This window comes from Phascolarctos cinereus, unplaced genomic scaffold (genome assembly GCF_003287225.1).
Source record: "Phascolarctos cinereus isolate Bilbo 61053 unplaced genomic scaffold, phaCin_HiC Scaffold_3;HRSCAF=262, whole genome shotgun sequence".
Classification (NCBI taxonomy): domain Eukaryota; kingdom Metazoa; phylum Chordata; class Mammalia; order Diprotodontia; family Phascolarctidae; genus Phascolarctos; species Phascolarctos cinereus.
Genome location: NW_027555736.1, coordinates 223,975,368 through 223,994,118, shown reverse-complemented (window position 1 = coordinate 223,994,118; position 18,751 = coordinate 223,975,368). Strand labels below are relative to the sequence as shown.

The following is an 18,751-nucleotide window of genomic DNA, read 5'->3' as shown; positions in this document are numbered from 1 at the left end:
GTGGTTGTTCCAAGGTTGGTAGCCCCCAAATACCATACATTCTTCATTGCAGCATTACAGAAGGTGTAAAAAGTTTGGAGAACTGTAAGGGACCTAAGAAAAGGAAAAGGCTATTTCAACTGTTCAACTCCACATTTGGATGTCAACTATTCGGAACTCCTATTTTGGGGTGGGGACACTGGTGTATCCAGGAGATGGATATAGGAAAAGACAAGATCCTGAACCCCAAATTTGAGAAAGAACAATAGGACAGTGCTCTAGTGACATGCCTTAGTTTCCATGACGTCCTCTAGTAGTGAATTCCATAAGAAAAGAGTTATCTTGAAGATGCCCGTGTTAGTTGCACCATTGAGTCAAGGGGGAAAGGGGGTAGTAGTCAAGCAGGACAAACACAAAGTGCTTATTTTTTAAACTAAATCATCTTTAAACTAAAATTTTAAAACTAAAATCAACTTTATTAATATCTGCAAGTCAGTTGATGTTCCTAAATTAAGCATGTTCTGACTTTTGAGCTACCCTTAACAATGTTCTTACATTCAAAAATTATTTAAGGAGCAGTCATATTCAAGGCACTGAGTGGGGGTGAAGAAGAGAAGGAAATTAAAAAGCGTATTACATGTAATTATTGCTCTCAAGGAGCCATCTAACAGTGGAATTAAGACATATACCCCAAACAATAATAAAGTAAAATTATGAGTGTCTTAAATGAGTTGCAAATATTATGAGAGTCCAGATGAAGGATTAGTAATTTACAAATCCACAGTTCATACCAATTTATTTCAGGGCTTTTGGGCAATAAGAATTGCTTACAATCCCATAGTTTTTTGTGATAGGCAAACAGACTCAAAAACAACCCACTCAGTACAAGTTCCTCATTGTCACAGATTTCAGTAAACAGGATGACTTTGGAAAAGAACCACCTATCTCCTCAAAGTTAATCTCTTTTATGCTAGAAAAGCTATTTTGGCAATGCCCAAGGAGACCAGCCAAAGCCCAACTATGGCACAGGAATGTCACAGATAGTGGTGCCCTAAAAGGTTCTCTGCTATTCTTCTCACAATAGTAAGTTACTATTATTACTCTCTTCTTTATTATTCACTCTCAATGAAACAGTGAATATTTTTCTCAAAGGCAATTTCCATTTTGGTGTTTGTTGACTGTGAACGACCCTGATTCCTAATTGCCTCTTTTTTTAAAAAAAAACAAGGTTTTGATATTTTCCAAAACCGCAGTTTCCCTGCTAGGAATTTTATGTTTGCTTCTCATCAAAAGAAGAGCTAATTTCCTAATAGTTACAAATTAACAGAATTCCTTATTACACTAATTTAACTTTGAATTCACCTAAATGAAAAATAGTTCAATAATTTAAAAATCTCAGCTTCCATAAAGGCCATTAACTGCCAAGACTTCAAATTTCAGGGCCCAGGATTATCAATATGCTCATGCTTTAACATATATTTGACAATGATTTGAATTAGAAAGATGCTCTAACACACAGTTTTGACTTCCTATAATATTAACAGGAATTTCACTACTGGAAAACAATCTGATGGAGATTGTACCTGTCTGAAGGGCTCAAGGAACAACTTTTTCTCCATTTCCTTTCAAATCACTCAAAAATTAAGTCCATTTATTTTTTTTCTTAACCTAACCTATCATAAGGTATCATTTAGTAGATATTCCATATCACTGTTTGTTTTGTGACTTTGCAAGCTTCCAACTGATAAGAATTTCATATATATATATATGTATGTATGTATATATATATATGTTAAGTTTCCTTATTTCATCCTATAAAATGTTTATTTGTTCTGAAATAATTTATAAGGTCTGCTTTTCCCTCTCAAAATTTCAGTATTTTATACTTTTATAAGCCATATGCTCATTTTAATTTGATGTTTTCTATTCTGAGTACCCTCTATCAGGTGTGCATGCATTTAATTTATTCCTATAGCTATCTTTTTAAAGGGCAGCTATGTGGCGCAGTGGATAGAGCACTAGCCTTGGAGTCAGGAGGATCTGAGTTCAAATCCGGTCTCAGACCAGACACTTGACACTTACTAGCTGTATGACCCTGGGCTAGTCACTTACCCTCAACTGCCTTGCAAAAAACAAACAAAAATAATGTTAAAAAATTCTTGTTTAATTCTATCTTCAATAGTTCTTCCCTTAATTCACCATAGCCTTATTTATACAATTTGAATTTATTTTCACTAACCAACTGATTCCAACACATTTTACCGTTTTAATTTACCTAAACAATTGACTTAAACTGCAGCAGTATCATTAAACTTCACTTATGTTCAGTTGCTTCCTGATTTCAAAGCAAGTTTTCTTCTTTCTGGGAGCGCTTTGGGATTCACCTTCAATCTGGGAACCTAATCAGGACTTGCTTGGTGCCCTCAGGTTGGTTGTTTAAAAGCAGTAAGCAACAGGAGGGTAAATGAACTCCAATTCTACCCACTTTTATTCTTTTCTGAAGATGGTCTAAAATTTCCTTATTCTGCCTTCTAATAATAAAAATTCCTTCTTGCAACAACTTATCCCAATTTTAAGTACAGTTTTTAGTATACCTTTATTCTACACTAAAATTAAAAGCAATTTCATGGATCGATCCCCCAAAACTTCATACGTAGAGACTGGCTGGCTAACTGAAACTTCTTCAGGTTTAGCAAAATGTGTTTCCTTTTTAAATTCTGAGTTGTGAAATTACTTAAGCTCACAAGTTTTAATCTAATTTCTCCTATACTATTTCCTAAGCTTTTCTTATTTTAACACCTGAATTCCTATTTCACCGAGTCTCTCCTGAACATATCTCATGACTAATAAGACAATGCTTAAAATTTAAACTGCAGCTTTAAATCAACCTCTAGTCATTTTAAAGGTCTCATTAATGATCTATGAATTTTGTTGTTGTTGTTATTTCCATTAAACTCTACAGTTTGGTAGTACCCCATAAGCTCATCAAAATACTCTGTAAAACATACAAATTATAATGTAGAAACAGAAGAAATTTGATTATTCCTTTTTCACAAATTTGTTTTCCAGTCACTTTTTGTATCTTAGTTTTCAATCAATCTCCGTAACTGTCTTTCATTTTAGCACTCTCCAACATGGCCAGTGTTGGAAACAGAGAAAAAAAAGTCCTCTTTTAAGGCTTTTTTTAAAGTTTATTTTTTTTTACAGCTCATTTCTTTTGTTTTATCACGCCAAAAGAAAAGAGATAGATAAACCACCTGTTTGCTATAGGTTAGCACAAAGTATGACAGCATAACACAAACAGACACTTATTTCTCATTCTCTTAAAGATTTTCCTAATTGTATAAGGTCTCTTTCTATCTGAACTAAAGAACTCATTATTCCTAAACTTAGTTTCATCTTTACAAAATGGAGACACATAGAACAAAAAACAAGACCAACATTAAATCAGGCCTGAACTTCTCCTAAGTTTTTCTCTAGGAGATTTTGGAAGTCAAGATCTTACCTATTTCCTCTTATAACTATGACCATGTTGTGGCTGGTGTCCTCCTGTCAGCCTGAGATAAGTCTTCTGTTTCCTAAGTGGGTTAATGCTTTTAGAATCTTATTAATAAAACACGTAATTTAGTAACAATACAAACTGCTTTAGTCTAATCTGCCAATTGGGTTCACCCATTTAAAGAGCACTTTGTATTTAGAACAAATCCCTGATAGAAGAGCTGGCTAAAGTTCTATTCCTCCAGACTGTTTTTGTCAAAGTACAATCACAGGAAGAAAGACTGAGACTGAAAAAGCAATATCAATAGCTAATTTGCTCTAAGCTGATTTTGGGAAATTGTTCAATAAAATTCTTTAACTTTCTAAGTAATCAAAAATTCCAAAACAATTCCCTAAACTCTTTGTATTCTCAAACCAAACTTTATACAGTTTAATAGCTCTTTCTTTAGTCATCCCAGGGTAAGGAGTCCACCCTTGTCCCAGTGGGGATCCTCCTGGAGGCATCCCCAACCAGGAGTCACACTTGTCGAGGAACTTCTCCTGAGAGAACTGGACTCGGCTCCTGAGGTACCCACCTTTTGGCCTATTTCATCTGAGAAGTTCCCCCACTGAAGACCCTGGAGATGGCCTCCCTTCAATTATAAATTGAGGAAGGCATTCTTCTATCCGCCTGAGTTCCACCTACATGGAAGTTCTTTTCCTACAGCTAACACTGTAATACTTCCAATCCTTAATTTCTGGGTTTAACCTCTAGGGTTATAGAATAGAATATTCATGATTTCTATAGATTTATTTTGTACCCTGTCACATTACCAGAGGTACTATCTTGATTAGTTTCTTCCCAATTCTTTAGGTTCTCTACACATCATTTTCAAATAGGAATAATCTGGCCTCATCTTTTGTCTGTGTTTATACATTTAAATTCTCCTTTCTGTTGACTGTTATATAGTTCGTGTTTCTAGCACCATGTCAAGTAACAGCTGACAGAGGGGCATCCTTGTTTTACTGCCATGACTTGCTGAGGAAAGGATCCAAGATTTCTCCATGGCAAATAATGCTAGCTCTTGCTGTTTGCTAAATATTTTTGACTGCTTTAAAGGACACTTCCATAGGCACAATAATACACTACTGGTGGAGTTATGGACTGGGCCAACCATTCTGGAAAGCAACTTGTAATTATGGTTTTAAAAAATGATCAAAATGTCCAGATCCTTTGATTCAGAAATTCTTCCATTATGCATTTACCCCAAGATCGTCAAATAAAGAAAAAGACGTTTTATATATGCCAGAGTAGATACTCAGATTCAGAAATGGCTAAACAAATTATGGTATATTAATGAGATGGACTATTATTGCACTGTAAAAAAAATGAGAAATGGAAAAAATAAGAGAAGCTGGGGAAGACATATGAAACGAAGCAAGTAGAACCAGGAAAACAACTTATCCAATAAGTATAACAATAATCATGATTTTGATAAGATGTATCTTGTCACTTTACTAGAAGTTCTATCTTGATTAGTTTTCAACTAAGTAACATAACATATATGACAAAGTAAATGAAAACAACAACAAAAATAGCAACTTAATGACGTATAATTATAATGTCCAAGTTTGGTGGCAAAAATGACATATGAGTATGTACTTCCATCCCATCTTTGCAGAGGTGGAGGACTATTAAGTGTGGAATACTGTATAAAGCATTAAACTTGGTTGATATATGTGCGCATGCTTTTTTAGGATGTTTAACATAAATAACTGCTTTTTTAAAAATGTTTCTAACTATTGATAATTATGTGATTTGTGTGATTAATCCTGCTAATTATTTTCCTAATGTTGAACAATTTCTGTATCTTGATTATAAATTTATAATTTCTGGGGCATCTAGGCAGCGCAGTTGATAGAGTGCAAGGCCTGAAGTCAGGAAGACTCATCTTCCTGAGTTCAAATCTGGCCTCAGACATTTACTAGCTATGCGACCCTGGGCAAGTCACTTAACCCTCTTTGCCTCAGTTTCTTCATCTGGAAAATAAGCTGGAGAAGGAAATGGCAAGCTTTTCCAGTATCTTTGCTAAGAAAACCACGAAGAGTCAGACATGACCAAAACAACTAAACAACAATAACTGTAAATTCAACTTGGCAACAGCAAATTTTTATCTGTTGCAGCAGTTTTTATATTAAGATCTTATTTAAAAATTCTGACTCAATATTCATTAGTAAAATGGGGAAACATTTCTCTATTTGCTTTATCACCCATTTCTTTGGTTATCAGGACCGCTGGTTCTATAAAAGGATTTTAGTACAGTACTTTCCCCCTTGCTTGTTGAGAATGATTTTGGTAGAAGTGGTATTAATTATTCCTTATGTATTTGATGTATTTTATTTTAAATCCCTGGAAACCAAGTTTCCCTGGGACCTCTTTTGTAGTTGATTTATGGCTTGTTCAATTTCTGAGTCAGGTTCAACAGTCTTTTCCTCAAATATTTAGTGACCTGTAATTAGGAATTTTACCCATGTTTTGATCACTTTTTCCCCACCAACTTCCCAAAAATTTTAAGAATGAAAAATTTCCAAAAGATACAATGGCCAATCGTTACTTGAAAACTATGTTCTTAATTCAAAAAGGAGGATGCACAAAGAATATCTAATGTGCTACTAAGATGAAAAGGAGAGTTAGCTTAGGAAAGATGGCACATCTACCCTTCTGAGCATCAAATATGTAAGACTTATCAGGGACTTCAAATTTAGAACCCCTAACAATAAGTGATATCTTTTCCAAAGACAGAAGCTTTATGGGCCCCTATAACCTTTTCTTTCAACTATATAACTATTGCAGTCTTTAAATAAAATTCAACTTTTTAGAATAAAGCAAATAAGTTAAAAAATTTGACTGACCCTTTATTACCATGACTGAAAGCACGATATTTTAGCAATGCAAGTATAGTCAAAGTTTGTCCCCTTGAGGGCAGGGACTGCCTTTGTCCTCTTTTTGTATCCCCAGGGCTTAGCTCAGGGCCTGGTATATAGCAGATCCTTAAGAAATATTTATTGAATTGAATGAAGTAGAGCAATTGCAAAATAAAAAATCTCCTCTATATCTGCTATTGGTGAGATCAGAGTGGTAGACAGACTTTTGGTTCAGGGTTCTAACCAATCAAAATACTAGTAAGAACATATTAAGTATAGAGTAGGCAAGCTGCATTGTTTCAACAGAAATTATTTCCATTTATTCACTCTTTGTACAATTCTATTGCTCCATAACTAACTGCTGGGTGGGAGTACTAAAATTTAGAAGTAAGAATTTGCTCATTGATGTGACATAATCATGAAACAGCAACCAATAATTTCCTTCACTGATTCCTACAGTCTTATCTATAAATGATCAGTCCAGTACACAAAATCATGCTATCTTTTTATATTGTTTGGTTAGAGATAGACTTCTGGAATGATCTCAAAGGAAGGAATACTTATTACAAACAATTAGTTTACAGGAGACTATACAAGTTTAATAATCTTGCAGAATAACATAACACAACACAGGGCACCCTATAAAAAGACATGTCTTGAAATGACTCTATGGCCATTTTCATTATTTTTCTTTTTAATTTAAAATAACATTGAACAAAAATGAGGCATGGAGCATTATCTTAGGGTTCAAGCCAATGGAATAAGGAACAGGGGATCTAGATGTTCCTAAGATCTCCTTAAACCACCGCGTAATCTAAAGCGACTTGCTTTTGATGATATTCCTTCTCCTTCTGCTAAGCAGACATGTATTTGTCTTCCTTAACAGAAAGTATTAAGAAGATTTCAAATTTTGTAAATAGGGTGTACTGGACAATATGAACTTTGATACTTTAAATACTGGCTATAGTTTAAATTAAACTAAAAAGAGTAATACTACTAGGACAACTGATAAGCAACCCCAGTAATTTCAAATAGCTTTGAAAGATCTAAATAAAAGTTTAAAGTATTTTAATTTATGGATCTATGAAATATATAAATGAAACAAAATACACACCAACACACATACACACACATATATGCATTATATATATATATATATATATATATATATATATATATATATATTTACACACACACACACACATGCACACACACACACACACACACACACACACATATGTGTAGATATAAAAAGATCAATACCTTTAAAAAAGTCTGATCGGCTCAACCAAGAAGAAGAAATCGCACACAGGCCAAAATTAAGCAAGTCATATTTTAAGTACCAGTGACTTGCTGCAGGATATGTTTGATACTGTTCCTAAAAGTTATCAACCCAAAAGAAGACTCATTAACTACTCTTTATCTAAAGACTATAAGGTGACACTAGATATAAGGAATGCTATGTTTGGTCATTCTTAACTGTCATCTTGCCCAGACTATATTATATTGCTTTCTGTCTAAATTATGGGTTCCTTTTTGCCTTACAACAATCCCTAAAAATATTGCTTGGAGTAATATTTAATATCCAATTCTAATCTTTCAACATAAAAAAAGTCAACATATTAATATCTAAGGGACCTAAGAGTCCCTCTCCCTCCAATATTAGCATACGGTACCATCTGCTCGTAAATTCACTTAAGTGGCATAGTACTGATCACATTTCTTCCTTCTTATTAGGAAGACAGGAAGATAGTCTTTTATTTTATTTTTATTTATTTAGTTATTTGTTAAGTTTTTTGGTTAGGCAATGGCATTAAGTTACTTGCCCAGGATCACATAGCTAGTAAGTGTTATGTGTCTGAGGTCAGATTTGAACTCAGGTCCTCCTGAATCCAGGGCCAGTGCTCTATCCACTGTGCCACTTAGTTGCCCAAAAGATGCTCTTTTAACAAAGCATGAAATAAACATTATTTCACATGCCTAAAATCTAAAGTTAAAGTAAGTGACTTAATATAACTTCTTTTTCTTTACTTCGAGTTAATTTCCATAGAAATTTCTGTGCAGAAAGTCTGTGAATCTACCTGCCACAACTGGATTAGCAAAACCTTTGCTTGTACTATGTTTCCCCATTTTATTGAGCAGCCAGAAATAAAAATGATTAGGACAAACAAAGGAACTGATGGATATATGTGAGACTAAAATAAATTTGTTAGAGTGAATTAAATTCAACAAACATCTATTAAATGCTTATTATAAGTAAGATATTGTGCTAGGCTCTGGTTCTACAAAGACAAAAATGTGATGATATTTGTTCTCAAGAATATCTCAAAATGTCTTAAAAATGTCTTTGAGATTAATTTTTTTTATCATTATTTGCTGGACTCCTATTACTATAAGGCCTCTGTTCCATCCCTATATTTCTTGTCCCTTTCACTGGCACATCACTCTTATTAAGCAAAAAATATTTAATTTACCTCAAGTAATGCTTTATATAGATCTAGATTATGGGAGACAAGGAACAAGCAACTAAGGTAGCAAACCGAAACTTGTTTTTATACATGTGAGCCTACATACTATGCTAGTGCTCCCTATGAAGTGTCTGAAATGCCCGAACAACTAGATTTAATGAAAGTGAGATATGAATTGTATGGACACCAACGAAATACAAACATGAAAGAGGTCTTGGAAGTATAATTTAATTCCTACTAATGTAGTACTTATATTGTTTACAGGAATGCTACAACTTTACAAATTTCAAATCTGAATGAATTAGGGGGGATAAACCAGAAAGCGTCCTCTTTGCCATTTCAACTGAACAAAAATTAATTTGAAGGACTTTCCCATTCTCAGACAAATTCAAAACAATGTACAATTCTATTTTAAGGAATTTAAATTGAAAATTGTAGAGAGATAAGTCAACTGAGCTATGATAATAATCGATATTTAAATAGCACCTTAAGCTTTGCAAAGCAGTTGACATTCAACTTCTTGTTTAATAGTGGGAGGTAAGAACTGTAGGTATTTTTGTCCCAGTCCTACAGACAAGGAAATCAAGGCTCAGAGAGTCTAAGTGAATTAATTGCCCAACACCTCATAGGTAAGGATTGGAAGCAAGATTTGAATCCAGGGCTTCCTCATTCCAAGTCCAACGCTCTTTCCACTCCCCTCTGTTAATGCATTTTCAGACTTAAAACACGTTTAGTATCTCCTCATCCTTGTAATACAAAATGAATTCCACTTTGTGGACAGCTTATACATAATCACAAGATTTGAAAGCTAGAAGAGACCTCAGAAGTATCTAGTCCAGCTCTTTCCCTAAAGGAATTTCTTCTATAACAGATCTGATAAGCGGTCATCACTATGATGGAAGAGGACGCATCCCTTCAGAGGCAGCCCATTCCACTCTCCGATAGTTTGGATGGGCAGGAAGGTTGTCCTGACATCCAGTCTAAGTTTGCCTCTTTGAAACTTCAAAAGATCGTGGGTCTGACAACTTTTACTAAAGCCAAAATTGTTTCCAAAGTACTAAAAAAGGCAACCAGGTAAAGGAACACAGGTTTTACCTGCTATATTCCAAGACCCTAAGCATTGTATAATCAACACTGCCCCCTAGTGATCAACAATTATACCAAATAGCATAAACCATATTAATCTTTCAACATTTAGTCCAAAACATTAAAAAAAAAACCCAAAATTCAAATATCTTATTAGAGCTGAGAACAATTGGAGCCAAAGGTTGAATTATCTTTTACTATTTATATGAAGAAAGCCTAAGACATTGAATTAGAGAAGTAGTAGCTCTTACATATCACATATCAATACCCATAATACAGTATCACCAAACACACAACTGCAATCAGTCAAAACTGGAAAGAGATGTAACTTTAAAAGTTATGACACTAAAATTAATGTGACTATAAACACACTCAATGGGAAGTCAGCCAGCTTCACTGGTACCTGAAAGGGCTCATCTGCTAGATTATCTAGGTCTAGAAAATAACACCCTTGCATACATTGATTCTGCACTGGGTATACTTGAGGATTACAAGAATGAATTCTGTGAGAGACTGCCTTTTAAAAAAAACGTGTTCAGGAAGAAGGGCAGCAAATTACATTTGCCCTATAATTGCAACTTCCAACCTCAGGTACTGTATAATAAAACAAAGACTTACCAAGGTTAGTGCCATCTTCACCCATAACACATTTCATGGAGGTGATGATTTGTTCCACAACAGGTGGTGACAATGATGTGGCATACACGGCACTATGAGAATGTGTTCGGAGATAGTCTATCAGTTCCTGAGAAAGTCAGCAAAAACACACAATTAGAGGCATCTCTTGGCTTTAAAGGCTTTAACAATGAAACAACTATCCTATTGGCATCTAGTACAGATTTTTTGGCTTCATTGTCACCAATTCTGATCTCTTAAATCAACAAGTCAGGCTGACATGTAAAGTTATTACCGTTATAGTTCAAGAAGAATTGACCCCAAAATCAGGAAAATAAATGTTGGAAAGTATATGGTGTCCATAGTTTTTTACGTTCAGTAGAATACAGAACTCTCAAGGACAGGACTAGCTTCATTTTTGGTTTTGTTTTTATCTCCAGTCCTTCATACGATACCATATCTAGCAGGCACTTACTAAATATTTATTGCACTTACTTCTGCTGGTTAGGTGCTTGTTGAATTTTTTTATTCCCCATGTCGGAACACAGAAGGATATGTCCTCCAAAGTCTAAACTCAGCAGAACATGCCATCTCATATTCTTAAAAATACTAGGCTGGCTTTCCCAGGCAGTCATTTGTGATCACTCTCTGTACACTGTTCAATTCTTTCTATTTTGACAAAGCTACTACTTACATCTAACCCTGAGCTCCACAAACTAATCCTTTAAAACCCCTAAACAGTATACAAGTAAGATATTGTTACTATCTCAAACTCAACATTTTATGAACTAAGCAAATCTCTGAAGATCCACACGTGAATGAAGTGCAGCAAAAATTATGAAAAAGGAAACTACCTAAATATAATCAGCAAAAAAAATCAGTTAAAGTCATGGAATAAGAATAGAGTCTGCCAGATACAAGGGTTTCATAACTTGTTTTTCTTTTTCCTTAACCAGTTACCTTCCAAAAGAAAATGTATTTTCTAGAAAAGGAATGTGTATGTGTGTATACACACATATGAGAAGAGAACCAAATAAATAAAAAAGTACATGTACTTATTCTAAAGTTCAACTGCATAAGAATTCAATTTCACTCTATCTTGGATTATGGGAAGCAATACTGAATGCTTTGTTTTGTAGCTTTCTGGTCAGCAAGCAAAACTTTTCAAACATTGATCAGTTTCCCAAAGATGACCCTCTTCAGAAAGAGTACTTCGACAAAATTAAAAACAAAAAACCTAACTTAGACCTCGTGTGCTTATTATGAGATACCATTAGCTGGTTGTCACTTAAAGACTGATTCTGGCAAAACCAGGAAAATGCTGGATTCTTCCAAATTCCTGCTGTTAAAACTTAACACCCAACTGAGAAACTCACATCATCTGGAACCCCAAAGCTAGCAAAATAATTTCATTCCCAATTGGTCTTTCTAAAGTCCTCTGCATCCAGGATCACTAGCACAACTCAAACCAAATAGAAGTCCATTGTAAACAGGAAGTACCAGTGTGTGTTCTCGCACACTACAGTGCACTCTGTACCTCAGATGAGCATTTAGTTTGGGAAGAAGCTATAAGAATAAAAAACAAAGAACAGAAGGCACCTTTAGTTCAGCAAAGATATATGAGAGTTACTCACCATACAACCAAAGTGTGAGGCTCCCTGGTACTGCAAATCCAAGTAGGAAACAAATTTATACCCACAGCATTGCTACTCAAGGTCCTAACAACATGTCACTCAACTGCTCAACAGAGATTATCTTTAGCTTCAAGCATGCTCCCCATTTCTTAACCCACATTTACCTTCCTGCCTCCAATGTATCCTCCAGCAGCTCCAAAGCTCTTTGTGAATGTCCCCATCATAACATCCACGTCCTCAGGATTCAGACCAAAGTATTCTACTACACCCCGACCTGTCGGGCCCAGGGCCCCAATGCTGTGGGCTTCATCTAGATACAGGTAAGATTTGTATTTCTTCTTAAGGGCAATCACTTCGGGGAGGCGAACAATTGACCCTTCCATGCTGGCAAAACAGGATAACAGAATACATAAACTTAGATTTTAACTGAAAGCTAGTATTTTGGCTCCTGTTTGCTAACTTTATTGGCGTTTGAACAAAGTCTGATTGTTGTATATGCAGCAACAAGAACACTGAAACTTGTCTTGGCCTCATGACTGAATGCTTACCCTTTTTGCAACTATTGTGGTTTTTAAAAGTATCTAAGAAGCCTCAACATCTATTTTAATTCAAATGTTATCTCTCATAATGCAGTCCTTTCTAAGGCAGGAATTCAATCATAGCTTCTAAGCACAGTTCATGACATAATGGTATTAAGCACAGATTTAGATGCCACATTACAATATATCAATTGCTAAACAACTTGAATACCATCTTTCTGCAGACTTCTAGGGAAAGAAATCATATCTTTCATAAGCAGTCAACAACAGAAGTTACTCTACCTTGGAAGAAAAAAGGTCAGAACAGATTTTCTTCAAGTTTATATCTAGGAGTCAACACTAGATTTAAAATCTTAAAAATTTTTTGATGGAAGTAATGAAAAACAGTAAACAAATTGTGTGTAGGAAAGGAGGGAGTATGGTCATAGGAAATAAACATCTGAAACAAGATTTTTTTAAAAGAAATAAGCTGCCAGCAAGCATAACTGTAGTCAGCAAATACTGCATCTACACAGAAGGGAGATAAGGAGAAAATGTGGCAAAAAAAAAAGAGAGATGAAGTCAGAACGGGAAGAAGAGTAATACTCTCAGCTGTGCCACTAAGTGTCAGTGTAACTTTAGGCAAATACAGTCCACAATCTGAGTCTCAATTTCCCTATCTGTAAAATGAGAGGATACCTCAGGTCGGCTTAAAATTTTTTTACTTATAGTACTTACCTCAAAGGGCTGACAGGATCATTTAAATATAATTAGGCAAAGCACTGTGTAAACATAAAAGCATTATGTAAAGTCATCAATGTTAATGCTATTGTTATTAGTGTATGATTTTATGGAATATTATCACCAAGATGAAGGGCTGCAAGATTACCTGTATATTCCCTCTACGAGGATGAGTATTTTCTTCCAGGGCCTTCGAGTTCGAGGTTGTCCATACACAATGGCGTCTTTTAATAGCTTCTCCAGGCTTTGCATATCTAGAGGAAATAGAAAAGAATCATAACACTCCACATCAAATTTTCTTCTTCACTCATTCCAAGAATATATAATTTTTTTTTAATTCAAGAAAGTTGTCCGAAATGGCATATTGTAATAATGCTGAGGAAGATGAGAAAGGTGATCAGCTTGAATTAGATCTTTCATTGGGAATGTCATCAGAAATTCCTGAGGTCCTACTTAAGTTAATATGACCTAATTGACTCAATTAATATGACTTTACTATTGGTTAGAGCTAACTCAGGCCTGGTTATGAGACTATAAGCTTCTAAATAGCAGAAATTGATCAAATGAGACCAAAGTTTCTTATTTAATTTCCTTTTAAGAGTTTTGCTCTGTTCCATGCCCACAGTCTACATCCATAACCTCAGTCAGCCAGCCCACAAATGGATGCACAAGAAAGGCTGATGCAGAGGCTGGATGGATCAATGTAGGTACACTATCCCATTGTGGGAATTAAAACACACATGCACACATGCACATACATACACACACATACAAACACACCATGTCACACCATGTCGCCCAACAATAAAACACATGTCCTAATGCTGACAGTGAGTTAATAATGTCAGCTTTGTATGCAATTGAAAAGATACCAGAATCATAGGATCTTGGAGGCCATTTAGTTTGAATGATATCTGTACAATCTCCCCAGCAAGTAACTACTATTCAGCCTTTGTTGATGAACCCACTCCTTCCCAAGGAAATCTATTCCAATTCTGCATAGCTCTAGTTATGAGGAAGCTTTTCTTTATGTTGAGACTGTCTGCTCTGCTAGTCTGCAGTTGCTCCTCATCCTGCCAGAATGTACTATCACTGATTCCATATTTTCAGTCATCTTAGCAGTCAATTGGGATAAATATTTGATTTGACCAATTACGTGGAGTTATTAACATGGATAAAAAAAAGTCAGACATATGTTATTATGTCACAAAGTGTCAGGCAAGTCAAAAAAGATGACCTCTAACTAGGGATATAGAAAGACCCACAAACTATTTATTAAATATTTAACAAAGAATTAAACAATTAAGTGTTACACTATTTGTTTAACTAAAAGCCACCAAAGCATTAGTGTTTGCTAAATTCTTCAAATATGTACAATATTTCCTTGGAACAGTCTATATGTTCTCTAGAGATCTGAGATAATGATTCTTTAAAAATTGTTAAGGGAATAATCTTTATGTGGAAAAAAGAATTATTTTAGTCTGGGAAATACAAAGCACTCTCTACACTACATCTGGGCCAGGAATTTAAATTGGGCCTAATTATGTATAGATTATTTCCAAAGGACTCAACATCTTGAGTTCTTGCTTTTCTATTTGCACCTTCTAGAGGTTCAGTTGCCTGGGAAATAATTTAACTGCCATTTCCATTACTGTAGTTTTCCTGAGCAAAAGAAGTTTTCATGTTAGATTTATTTAGTTTTAAAGTTCTAAATACCACAATAAGCCTCATACTTATGTTGGGTCTGATACACATCAAGATAAACTAGGGGAAAAAAATCTGCAAAGCATAAAATCTGGAGGGAGGGGGGTGGGGTGGGGTTAAAAGTACACCCTGTCACAAAAAGCTTTTTAAAAATATAGCTATATAAGGGAAAACATTACTTTGCTATTTTCATAAAGGATGATACATGGAAAGGTGGCAGGTGTTAGAAACATGGCATTAGAAAACAATAAAGCAGCAGAGTATGTATGTTTAAACCTCAAGTTATGCATTCCAAACAAGCCAAATGATAACTAACCCACACATACAAAAAAATTCTCAAAAGTATGCTTTCTGGAGTTGAAACCAAAGTTTCTGTTGCCATCAAGAAAGTATCAAAAGTTAGAAGGAACCACATGAAAATGTGCTAATTATTCTAGTTTTTCATATATTCAGAAGGGAAAAAATTAAGAAGTTTATTTTACGTTTCAAAAGGGAAAAAATTTCAATAAAATGATTTATATGTAGAAATGTTGCCATTTTTGCACTATGAAGGAGAACTGGACAACAAAGGGGAGAAAGAACATAAGGGAATAATTACTTTAGGAGAAAAGGCCCTCCTTCAGCCTTTTTCCATAATCTAACTGAAAAGATAATAATCGCTAAAAGAATAGAAACATCTTTAAATTCTGCTATTTCCTCTATATTTTCCAATCTAGTTCTAATGCTTGGTGTAAGCAGTGGGATTCCCAGCCTGTGTTAACCACTGATCAAGAAGAATTAAATAAATAAGACTAACCAAAAAAATATTGAAACCACTCACTATTGTGTTTGAAGATTCTAATAGTTGCTCCAGACAACCTTGCTCCAAGAACTAGAGATGCATGGTTCAGTTCATCACTCAATATGAGGCAGCCCTGTGTAGAATAGTCAGAAGAAAGAAAAAATTAAAGAGAAAAAACATCACACAAGTCACAAAAAATTAAAATCATTAAAAATCCAGTATTCTGTTAAGCAAAACTAACACAAAAGCAAAGCCAGAAAATTTAAGGGGGAAAAAAAAGTCAGCATGAAAGCAAATAAACCATACTTTCTCCATGCTCAACTTGATAAGGGATATATACGTTAGAAGTAGATTAAAAATAACATTTCCAATTTATTCTCTCATTCCAAGAACTCAGGCTTAAACTATGTCATATATATAACCAACTGCATAGTTCAACATATCTCAAAATACTTCTCATCAGTTTAGCACTCCCTCAATTGATGCACATGACATGCCGTAGTAGAAGGTTGTAGTGAGCTGCTTCTCCAGCTTGGTGCTTGGATGATAATACATTGTAGGTTCATGGTTACAAGGATAATTTTTTAAAAACCTGTATCTGAAACTTGTCCAATTTCATAGGGGTCTGACTTGTCTGTTCTGAGGCTTTTGTATGTTTACTTTTTGAGTGGGGGAAAAGACGAATTGGGACCAAGGGAGACACTGTTTTCCCTCATACAGAGTTTAATGTTTGCCCTTCCTTAATGTTAGAAATGGGTAGCAAAGTCAAAGTTTTAGCTTTGCTCCTAAAACCTAGCCCAGAGCTCCATCCAGCACAAAGATACTTTGTTTTTGCTGAAGCAGGAAAATGTGAGATATTTCACTACTTATTTAACCACTCCCAGATTCTGTGTTTCATCTTCCTATTGTCCTAGGACTCAAAATAATCTTGCCAACAATCTTCAACAGGTAAGACCTGATTCAAAAGCAGACTTTCCTGTCAAATTTACGACTCTTTCAGTGAACTGAATTGTCTTCATTCCTAGCAATGGCTCAATGTGTGTGTGGGGGGGGGAGTGGGGGGGCGTTGATTTATTGGCCAAAAGGAGCCCGAAAAAAAAGTTCAGTGATGCAATGATTAGAATTTCTTCTCCTCCCTCTTACAAATGGATTTCAACTGTCCTACACATCATAGGAATATCCTTTCAGTATTTCCTCAGACAGTTTGATGTGATTCAAATCAGGATTCAGGGAATGTGAACTCTCTGATTTGTGACTAAGTAACTCCAATAAAGCCACCCTACCCTGAAAAAAAAAAAGCTGTCTACCAGATCAGCTCCTTCAAGAAGGGCTACATTCCTCTTACCTCATTAAGCACATTAAGGAAATAGTTTTGAACCTGATCACTTATGGGGCCCCAATACATTCCTGGAATAGATTTATACTTTAAAATTCAATGAAATTATTTAATTCTTCCCTTTGCCTACTTTATTTTGCTTTTTTTTCCCTCAAAAGGGCATAAAGAGTGCTTTTCCAGACTAAAAATCAAGTAACCTTTGCAACAGTTTACATACATCTAAAGGATTATTATGCAGCAAAAAGTTACAACAAGTTAGCTGGATTTCAACAGATGGGATCTATGGTATATGAATCAAGCAGACTCTTTTGGCATGTTTTACTAGAAAAGCAAGGTCAGTGAGTTATCTAAGAGGTGTGCAACCAGGAAAGCTAACCACACCTCAGCATAACTTAGGCAGAAGAATTAACTATAAGTTTTATAAGACTAATTTTAGACTAATAATTTCCATCAATAATTTCTCATGCTCTGCAATGTGCACCCTTTAGCGCTACGTTAACTTTTTGCCTACGTAACGTCTGGTTATCAGAATTCATTTTTTCACTTGTCTGAAGTTAAACTTCCCTGGGTTCTTCTCAGTATAAAAATCTCCCCTGGCAGGCCCGGAACAGTTTCCACAAATGAAATCCTCTCCCTCTGTCCCACCCCACCCTGATAGTGTTTCTTCCTTCTGAGGTCAGCATGGGATAATGAAAAATGTACTAGATTTGGAGAGCTGGGTCAAAGCACTGGCTCTGATACTTAAGAGGTGTGATTATGGGCAAAGAGTTCTCTGTACCTGGGCCTGCTTCCTCATTGGCAAGATGGAGATAATTTTTATGCTCTCTAATTACAACTAGCATTTTTATACCTCTTTAAAGATTCCTCATGGTATTGTTGTGAGAAAGCACTTTGTAAATTGTAAGGTTTTATATAAATGAATTTCTCCTTTCTCTCATCCTGCTACTAGACTACAACAGAGCATCTTGAGGGAATTTGAAGCCTTCCTTTGACTCTCTGATCTTGGTGCCAGCAAGCTAATTTAATAATCCTCAATTCAACTGGAACAAGGTCAAAGAAACAGTTTACTAAGGAACTGGGGCAGGGGGTGAAGTAAAACTATTTTAGGAAGAATAAGACAGTAGAAATTCAAAAGTATACTAATATTCTTTGATGTCTATGTCTGACCTTCTTTCTCTAATATCCTGTTCTTATCTCATCCTACTGGCATCCATTTAGTCATTATGCTAGCTCATTCTTTATGTGAAACCCAGATTGTTTCCCTTTAAGTAGTGCTGTAGTCTAAACCAAGTCTATCTACATAGCCCTGTTGTTTTAGATCTCTGGAAACTAGGCACTGAACTTTTTACTTCTGATATTAAAACTGGTACCACTTTTGGACTCCCAGTTTCTGACAGGCCTTAACTACAGGTGCAATGAACATATAATATATCAAACCTCTCCGGTCCAGCTATAGCTACACCCACTTCTTCATGGCCATGAGGTAA

General features: G+C 35.2%; 1 protein-coding gene across 1 annotated transcript in view; it reads right to left on the bottom strand.

Annotated features, from left to right (window-relative positions):
• The window catches only part of SPTLC2 (serine palmitoyltransferase long chain base subunit 2), a 150,361-nt gene that overhangs the window by 69,092 nt on the left and 62,518 nt on the right, over nt 1-18,751 (bottom strand). Inside the window, exons 6-9 of the mRNA XM_020986168.2 lie at nt 15,968-16,061; nt 13,592-13,697; nt 12,349-12,568; nt 10,554-10,680 (exon numbers count right to left, since the gene is read on the bottom strand). Of these exons, the coding sequence (XP_020841827.1) occupies nt 10,554-10,680; nt 12,349-12,568; nt 13,592-13,697; nt 15,968-16,061 (547 nt within the window). The remainder of the gene's footprint in view (nt 1-10,553; nt 10,681-12,348; nt 12,569-13,591; nt 13,698-15,967; nt 16,062-18,751) is intronic.